The sequence below is a fragment of the Myotis yumanensis genome, unplaced genomic scaffold, assembly GCF_028538775.1.
Source record: "Myotis yumanensis isolate MYYU_CA2020_CCGP unplaced genomic scaffold, mMyoYum1.0.hap1 SCAF_19, whole genome shotgun sequence".
NCBI classification, from domain to species: Eukaryota; Metazoa; Chordata; class Mammalia; order Chiroptera; family Vespertilionidae; genus Myotis; species Myotis yumanensis.
Window position 1 is genome coordinate 25,832,833 of NW_027223770.1, and position 9,893 is coordinate 25,842,725.

The 9,893-nt window shown below is 47.9% G+C and overlaps 1 protein-coding gene across 2 annotated transcripts in view; it reads right to left on the bottom strand.

Annotated features, from left to right (window-relative positions):
• The window catches only part of PRR14L (proline rich 14 like), a 29,143-nt gene extending 20,898 nt beyond the window's left edge, over positions 1 to 8,245 (bottom strand). The window contains exon 1 of one of the 2 annotated variants that reach the window (XM_070400008.1): positions 8,165 to 8,245. Coding sequence is in view for 1 of the 2 variants with exons in the window: in XM_070400007.1 (XP_070256108.1) it covers positions 1,505 to 1,951 (447 nt within the window). In the remaining variant the exon portion in view is untranslated. Of the gene's footprint in view, positions 1 to 1,504; positions 5,947 to 8,164 lie in introns of those variants that run through there. The other variant, XM_070400007.1, reaches the window with a different exon arrangement.
• Positions 8,246 to 9,893: the final 1,648 nt, after the last annotated feature.

The following is a 9,893-nucleotide window of genomic DNA, read 5'->3' on the forward strand; positions in this document are numbered from 1 at the left end:
GGGACTCCCTGTGAGTATGATACTCTAGCTACAGGCTAGCCAGAAGACAACAGAGCACCACCTCTCAGTCCAGAGAACACATTTCTGTTCATGTATATTAAGAGCAAACTGGCTTTCCTTGGCAGCCATACCACAAAGTTAATTCTAAGTGACCAGCTAAAACCTGTAGGTCTTCTGTTTCTCCAAAAAAATACTGCTTTTTTTCACTTGTGAAGTTCAATTTATGAAATCAAGTACAAAATCTTACGTTTATTACTATTAATTATAGTATAGTCAAACCTCAGTTCTCGGATGTCTCCCATCTCAAACAATTCAGTTCTTGACCAAGTTGTTCACAGAAAAAATGTCTTAGTTGTAGAACAAAACTTCGGTTCTCAACCTGACAACCCATTCATGCTGATACCTGTATGCTCAGTCACACGCCTGTCAGGCAACAAACAAAGGAGCGAATGCATGAATATGAGTCAGGTTACTGCTAAACCTCATGTTGTTAACATCTCAGGAAATTGTGCTGTGAATATTTTGTGGGTTTTTTTGCTTTTCTTGTTGCTTATTATTATTAAATATGTACAATAAGTCACCATGGGTCCTAAGAAAGTTAGTGATAGGAGCAAAGTGAAAAGGAAAGTTGTGAGAACAATGATAGAGCTTAAAAAAGAAATAATTGCAAAGTATGTAGACTGTGTCTGATCTGGCTACCGAGTATGGCATGGCAAAACCAATGATTAGCACAATTTTAAAACATAAAGAGGCTACCAAGAGTGCTGATGCTACGAAGGGGTGAAAGTGCTCACAAGACAACAATCACAGGAAATTGTGAAAGGTTAAAACAGGGAATCTTTTGGGGGTCTGGAACGGATTAATTCAATTTATGTTCTTTTTAATGGGAAAAATGATTCAGTTTTTGAACAAATCACTTCTCAAACAGCCTTCTGGAACAAATTAAGTTCGAGAACCGAGGTTCCACTGTATTTACCTATGGTGGAGTTGGAAGGGAAAAAAGAGATGGTTTTAAAAAGGAATAGAGTCCCTGGCCGATTTGGCTCAGTGGATAGAGCGTCGGCCTGTGGACTGAAGGGTCCCAGGTTCAATTCCCATCAAGGGCATGTACCTAGGGCACGTGCGGGAGGCAACAGCCTTCCTCAAAGATATTTCTGTGACATCTTACTCCACAACGCTACCCTAACTTAAGGGACAAGTACACATAATTTCTTAACATCAGATGCAGAAATACCATGACTATCACAAAAAGACTCACTATTTCATATACAATAGCTGCTTCAAAGAAGTGACACTTTTTCATTAAATAAGCACTTCCTCTCTGCAAGGATCTAATATCTTAAAAGATCATCCAAAAAAGTTAACACCAAAATCAACATTTTGGAAATGTTTCAAGAATAAATCATAAGCTACCTGTCAGCACCTACACTTTATCCTGTGAAGTGTGACTCTGGAAAGCTGTCATTCATATTCAACTCATCTGAATCAACATCTCATCTCTTACCTGACTTGGGCTGATCTTTTCTTCAGAGGCTGTGGAATGTTGACAGGGGTCTCTTACAATTTCCACCTGGTCCCCTTGATCTCTGAAGACCTGTAGCTCCATGCTCTCGGTTTTCTCTTCCCTATCCAAGATCCCAGGAGCCACAGAGCCTCCTGCTGTGGAGTCCACCAGCCCACACCGCCCAGGCTCTCCCCCATGATCCGAGGTCTCAGAGGTTTCTTCACAACTTCCCGCGTGAGTCCTCTGCAGCTCCAAGGGCACTGCCCTACTCTGACTTATAAGAGAGCTTGAGGCTCCAGGTTTTACATCTGGAATCACACTTGGCTCAGGGTCAGCATGAAGCTCTTTGGAGACACTTACTGGGAGTTCCGAGTATAATTCCTGTACCACGGCAGACATGGAGGAATCAAGTGGAACTGGCTGAGTCTCTATTCCGGATGACAGCATTAGGGCAGATGTAGATTATGGAGTCAAGTCTTACATCAAACGGTTCACCCTGACACAAATCAAAGGAAGGGATAAAAGTTTAAAACTTTGCAGGGTTGAAGAAAGCTGTCTCAGCTCAACCTGGCAAAAATAAGGACAATAAATTCTAACTCAAATGCCGGCATTATCTGGCATTAAAAAAATTGTCTTTAATAGACTGAATTTGTGGAAAACAAATGATGTAAATTAAAAGATCAAAACAGGCTTGGCTGGTGTGTCTCAGTGGTTGAGCATCGACCTTATGAACCAGGCAGTCCTGGTTTGATTCCCGGTCAGGGAACATGTCTTGTTGTGGGCGTGCAAGAGGCAGCCAATCAATGATTCTCATCATTGATGTTTCTATCCCTCTCTCCCTCTGCTTCCCTCTCTGAAATCAATAAAAAATATATTTTAAAAAAGGATCAAAAGTTTTCTACTTTGTTTTAAAGGCATGAACTTTGCTCATTTTGTTCACTGCTATATCCCCACTGCTTGGAATAGGTACTTGACACAGAGTAGGTACTCAGTAAATAATTGCTGAATGAATATATACTGAAGGACTCTGAAGACTATGAATCACTGGCTTTTCTTTATTAAGATACAGGGTGTCCCCAAAATGTACACACGCTTTGAATAATTATTAATCCCAATGGGTTAAATATGAAAAGAAACATCAATTGAGCTATCAGCTGTTAAGTGTATATGCATTTTGGGGGACACCCTGTACTTTCTGAAAGAAGATATAGAGAAAATGGAATTCCGTTCCTTCACTGCTTACCAAACACTTGAGCTGTACCTACCCAGGCTGGCACAAGGCACTACTAAAGCAGGTCTTTTGCAGGTTCCTTCCTGACCTTTATCCAGCATCTTGAGATTTTCTAAGTGCCTTCACGGTCACCACTCACTTGATTCTCACAATAACCCTGTGAGCTAAGTAAGGCAGCTATCATCTTATGATTTTAAAATCACACCTGAAGAGGTTAAAAATGACCTGCCTACAATATTACATGGTTATCTGAGAGGAAGGAGGGGGATACCCAGGGGACTTCATTGAAATGGGAATGTTTAATTTTTTGCATTGGGTAATGGAAACACAGCTTATTTGCTGAAATAATATTTATATCTATGTAGGTCATAATATTATATCATTAGTCAACACACACACACACACACACGTGCACTCACACAGAGCTAGAAAATGGTACACTCACAACCAGGGTTTCCTGACCGGTAAGTTTTCCATTTTAGTCTACCAATAATGTGTGCAGTTTCCACAAAATCCACTGTGACCTGACCAACGTAGAAGCTGATTAACCACATAAGATACTGCATGCTTTCATTCTGATGCTTTCCCTAACCCTAAACAAGGAGAGGAAAGATGAAAAATAGTTGGCAACTCAGTTCATTACAAGTATTAATTGGAGGTATTGATGGCACATCCCTTTGGCCAAAATGCAGAGGAAAGAAGGGATGTTTCAGAAAGCCAGCCAATTCCTCCTCCCCAGTTCCTAACGACCAGCTTCCCCCCCCCCCCCAACCCCAAATAAACATGTTACACACCTGTAAGGTCCAGTGCTGGCTACTGAACGGTCTCACCTTCTCTTCACTGACCACAACCAGGTTTCTGAGCAGCAGGGACTCCCAGCAACACACCATGTAAATCCTCACAACTCCGTTTCCTTGGCCCCTGTCCCTACTCCTACCTTGATTATCTCGGGAGCCCGCTGATGTCACTTACACAGACGTCCGTGCTCTGCCTCCAAGGGAAGGAGCACCCCCTGTGAATACTCCTGTGCTGACAATCGTTCCTCCTTGCACAGGTCCCATCCTCTCCCCTGTGCCGTCTGGACCGAAGCTGGGGGCTGAGGACAGAAGACAGGTCCTCTCACTCTGGACCTTTCTGCCTTTCTCTTGGTTTTCTAAACTGCTGGATGTTTTATTCATGTTCCTATGATTTCATCCACTGGGTGCCCTTAGTTTTTTGTTTGTTTGTTTGTTTTTTAATAACCCAGCATCTCAGTAATGACATCCCCATTATCCTAGAGCTCAGACTTGAACTTTATCAGACCTTCAACTTGCCTTTGTGGACTCAAATCCAGCAGTGTCTCTAACAAATCCCACTCCTTTCAGCCCCCATGGTCCTAATTCAAGATTTTGTTCTGAACACGAACTTATGCAAAAATACATCTTTATCACAAAGAGGCAATATTGATAATCACATAAAATGGCTCAAAATATTCCTCAGAGAAAAGAGTACCTTTCCCTTTCTTATGGCTCCATATACACTGGCTACAACTCAATTTTAAATGCTTTGGTCACCAAAAGATAACTTCCAATTTACAAAAACCAAACAACACATCATCTCTTGATGCTCGTGTTTGGTAGAGACAAAAGTCTTAGAATTTGCAATCTGTAGAACAATGAAGCACATTGGCTGTGGAACCAAAACAGACAATCCCTCCTTTTTCTCCTTGCCCAATTGTGGGTCCTCCAGTTTCTCAGCCGTATCTGCAACTGAGTCACCAGGAACAGCTGAGTGCCTTGGCTGGAACCCTCAGAGATGGAGTAATATTTAGATGCAAGCCTCGAGCAGCAGTACAAAATCATTCTCAGCTCACTAGCTTGCATCACTAAACTCTTCTCTCAATTTTTGCCATCTATTAAGTTATTGGTAATGCCACAAGACTGCAGGAAAATACCCCAAAATTTACCATTCAAGTTCTTTAAAATGAAATCTCTGAATACAATGGAGTAATTAAAAATGGTAAAGAAATATAGTTCTACACAGAAAGTTGCTTGAAATATCTTATCAAACTGCATAAACATCAGGACTCCTTTATTTAGGGAAAATATATATGCATATAGGAAATGTTTGAAAGACTATAAGCCCAAGAGTGATGGAATGATGGGCGTTGGAATGATGGACGATGAAAACAGTGATGGGTGATGGAATCATGAATGACTTCATTATATGTTGTACTTTTTCCTTTTTTACAATGAGTATGCATTTCATATGCTGAATTTTTTTAAACATTATCTCCCAAGACTCAAATATGTAGCAATAGATAACTGTAACTGTATTATGCCTTTATCAGTATCACCCCAAAAGTCAGCTCTCTACTTCAACCACAAAGTTTTTACATTAAATGTTCAATAAACTTCAAGTAAGAGGAAAGAGTAACACAGGCTTATAAAATGTAAATAGGGATTTAGGGTTTAATCCTTGCTAATGACTTATAACCAACCTTCTAGGTAAGGATACCAGATAATTATCTAATTTGAGGTATAAGCAAGAAATAACCTAGAGACTCAGGAACAACTCTTACCGGCTGCTATTGGCTTCATCTTTACCATAACATAAATAAGATTTCGATTGTTTAAAGAATGGATTTTTTCCTAAAGGAAAAAAATGACTGATATTTATAGGGAGTATGCAGCAGAATTCTTCCAATAAAAGAAGAAATTGTTTTGAATTGAGAACAAATATGCCCGGATCTTTGTCTCAAATGCAGAAGCAGTGCGGGGCGCAGTGTAGATGCTGGTTTTCCTGTGGGGCGACCTGGGTCCCTATCCTGTCATGCACTTGCTGGCAGCTAGGCTTGGAGTGTGTCCCTAACTTCCTTAGGCTAGTATTTCACGTGTAAAGTTCACAAATTAAACAGAACAATCTCAAAGGTCCTGCCTCCCATAAAAATCCCATAACTCTAAAGAAAACTGTTCTATTTCACTGTTTCAGCAAAGCACACCCAAGGCATCCACAATGGTGGTACAGAGCTCAGGCTAATCCCCACTGCACTACTCAAGAGCAAGCGGGGTAATTTAAGAACACTTTACATACAAAAACGATGAAAGGGCACCTTGGCAGTGTTCATTCCTATCCCACCCAATAACAACAGCTCGGGTGGTGGGGAGACAACCAGCGAAAGAGAACGCTGCAGCTCCCCATCTCAATACGTTTATGATACTGAAAACCTGACAGAGTGGCCATTTCCACTTTAGTCGTTCCCACAGCCCCCCAAACAAAACTTCTGGGAGTACAAAGTTTGTAGCACTAAGAAAAGAAATGGGGGGTGGGGGGGGGAGAGAAGGAATCACACAAAGAAAACAGCAGGACAGAAAACCATGTGCCCCAATAATCCCAAGGCTGAAGGTCTCCCCTCCCTTTCTCTCCAAATGTAAAGGGGCTGCCTGAACGGAAAGAACAGCTAGTAACACGGGGCGCTCACAATGCCATGATGATGGGGCCTCATACGTTCCCCACCCTCCTTGCACCTTGAGGAAGGGGCTTTCTCCGCCAGCGATCAGACACTGCAGCCAGCCCTTCCAGGAGGGAGTTCGGAGAAGGGCCTCTTCTTCAGGCTCAGAAAAGAAGGATCTCTGAACCCCGTCTCCACACAAACTGAAAGTGGGGCAGGGGAGCCCACCCACGGACAGGGCCCCGCTCTCCAACGCGGAGCGCAGGAACCCTCACCAGCACCCACTGCTCCCCTTTCCCCCTTCACTCGCCCGCAGAAGCGCCCCTGTGCCCACCGGGGAGGGAGGGAGGGAGGGACGGAGGGGGGACGCTCCTCTCCCAAGGACGGGCTCCCCGCAGGAAAGACTGGGGCTCCTTTTTCAGAGGAAGAGAAAACCAGCCGCCAGCCACCGGAGCTGCTTTAGACAGACAGCAGAAAAGGGTCCTGCTCTCAGGGGTATTTATTTTTCTTGGAAGAGCAAGAGACACAAGTGGGACTCTCCCTCTATGGAGGGGGGCGGGGGGGGGGGGGACTAGCTAGAAGGAAGCTTTTTCTCACCAGAGCAAGTACAGGGAGTGGGAGAGGACATCTCTAACCAGGGAGGGAGCGAGAGCTTCTGGGAACAAAGACAAGGCTGGCCTCTGCACCAGGCCTCCCGACCTCCTGGAGGACAGACTCGCTTCCAAAAACCAAGTCAATTTCCCAGATGATTCTACGGGAGGCCCCCTCTGTTCGCTGGGGGGAGGGTGGCGGGACCTACAAGGATGAGACGCGCCTCTCTCTCCACCCCGGGGGGCGGAGGGGGGGGCTCCTTTCACGTGGGAAAGGGTGGGTTGAACACTTGCCATGGGGGGTGGGGCTGCGGAGGGGTGGGCTGGGGGTGCTGAGAGGAAACATCAGTTTCTCTGGAGAGGGTATTAGTTTCCTTTTTTAAAAAGCAAGTGAAGTAACAGTTGCTAGCAACAATTGACCACAAGATTACAGCGACGGGCTGAGCACTCCCACAAGGTCTCCCGGAGCCCCTGGGACACGTCTACCCCGACCCGCGAGGGGCTGGGTGGGGGGGGGGGGGGAAGGTGCAGCCATCGGCCAAGGTCACAACGGTGGGCAGCGGCGGAGGGCAGGGGCTCGCGACGATCGCCCTCCCGACGCCAAGCGTGCAAATGGCAGGAGCTCACGGCACAGCCGGCGCCGAGGGGGTTAGAGGAGCGGGCGCCGCGCCGCCGTGGGCATGACTGGGGGCGGGGGAGACAGGCTAGCTGCTCCCACCATAAATCCTGCGTCTTCCTCCCTGTGTCTCGGGGTAAAGGTGGAAAATAAAGGGGCGACGGTAAGTCCATCTCCCACGGGGAAGGGAGAGCCCCTCTGTCACTTTCAGGCAAGTAGAGCCTCGCTCGCTCTCCACTTGCGGGGCTGGCGCTGACCACATCGGAGGAGTGGGGGGAAGGTCTCGTTGGGGGTGTGTGGGGGTATTAGCCTTAAAATAAATTCAGACTCGCCCTCCCGCACCCCGGGAGCCGGGCTTGCTCCGCTGAGAGACGCACTGGAGCCGGGGGAGAGCGTCCGCCCACGACCGGGGTCGTCGCACTCCCCGGAGGAAGTTGGGGGTCTCCGGCCGCGGCGAGGCTGAAGAGGAGCGTCTCTCCCCCGACGGAGCCATGACTCGGGGAGGCCGTTTCCCCCTCGCGGCGCGGGGGCCCGGTCTCCTCCCTCTCCCCGGGGCGCTCCGCCGCCCCGCAGCGCAGCTTCGGTTCCCTTCGGCACCCCGAGAGAGCGGGGGGCCGGGCTCCCCCTCCACCTGCACCTCCCGGCGGAAGGTCCTCTCCGGGTGCAGTGGGGCGGGGCGGCTGCGCCCCAAGCCTTCCCGCCCCCGCCTCTTACCCTGCGGCCTGCTCCGCGGCCCGCACTCGCCCCGCCAGCCGGGCCTCGGCAGCCGCAGCCCCGCCGCCGCCAAGTCTACCTGAGCCTACGGAGTCCCGAGAGCCCAGGGCGCTCCGGCCGCCGCCACCTCTTCGTCTCTATGGTCCTCTCCCTCCTTCTCCCCCCTCCCGCCCCCCTCCTCGTACTTCCTCATCCGGGGCCGGAGACAGCCATGCGGGCTCGCCCAAGCCCCGCCCCCGCACGGTGCGCGCGCACGCCGAGGGGCGGCTCTTCCAGCGTCGGCCTCCCGCCCTCGGCTGACCCCCGTCGCTTTAGGCCCCGCCCCTGCGGCCTGTGCTCTTAAAGCGGAACATACGGTTTTACGCTACTTCTGCTGAGCCCCCCGCCCCCAGGGTCCAGTGTCTGTCTCTACCGAAAATACCCTGGTCCAGTCCACCATTTCTCCGGCCTGGCAATGCAATTCTAGGGACTTCCTGCCTCCCACTATGGCAGCCCTAGAGCTCTTTATAACTGGAATCAGTGTTTTAGGTCATGTCACTCCCCTCCTCCTCCTAATTACGTTGACCGCTAAATCTCAATAGCACCTCTCTGCCTCCGGTCCTTTCAGGCAAGGCGTCTTGTTTTAATTTATTCACAGGTTTAACACCAGCTGAAGTGGCCCCGTTTCATCTCTCCATTCACTATCACCTGTCCCTTCCCACCCTTGTGTATCTTGTCCATCGTTCTTTGCTGGGTACCTAACGGAGTCCGCTCAATAGGTATTTGAAGGACAGTCTCAAGGTTTGGGGGAGACTTTATTTTTCCCTTTTCTGATCAAGATATCTTGGAGCCAGCCAGCATGGCGGAGATAATAGGTTTCCTGGCTTTAGTTGGGACTAGAGATAAACAAATCCAAATCCAAATGCTGAGACAGGCTAATAAGCCAGGACAAGCGGAATAGGGGAACAGTTAAATGGCCAAGCAGTTTGCAGCCATCTAGTAAATCGCAAAATCGTATCTTCCTTAACCGAGGACACCTAAGAGTAAATGGTTTGCTTAGCTGGTGTGGCTCAGTGGTTGAGCATCAACCCATGAGCCAGGAGGTCACCAGTTGATTCCTGGTCAGGGCACCTGCCCAGGTTGTATGCTTGATCCCCAGTAGGGGGCATGCAGGATAGATGTTTCTCTCTCATCAATGTTTTTATTTTTCTCTCTCTCTCTAAAATCAATAAACACATATGAAAAAAAAAGAGTAAATGGTTTACTTCTCCCCAACCAGAGGGTAAATAGCTTAAAAAATCATCCTACTCAGGGAGATAGGTAGCAGAAATCCAATTAGTGCCATTTGCCAGGCTCATCGAAGGATAGATGAAGTTAGGGGGATAAATCTCATCTGAGCACATCAACATAAACCGGATGTATATTCTATTGAAATTCTTCCCTAAGACTTCCCCTAGACTTGCAGCCTTTAAAAACCATCAAAATGAAGGTTCCAGCGTGCTCTCTCCATCCCAGGAGCATGCCCGTGCCTTTCCCTTCCCCCCACCCCTTCCCCTGCAGGCACGCATCTAAACTCTAAGGGACCCCACGAGACTCACATCCAGGGTGACTCCCCTGAACCGTCTCCAAGGTGCCCTTTTCTCTGACTTCTTAGTGAGCCAAAGCAGTGCAGCCTGGGCTCATGTCCCTACCTAGTCTCTCTCCTAGTGCTGCTTCTATCCTAGGCCCTTCCTGGTTTCACTGTCCCCAGCTGTAAAAACATCCTCTAAAATCCACCTGGATTGGTGTTGTGAAATTGTTCCTGCAAGAACCCATACACTACTAGCTGG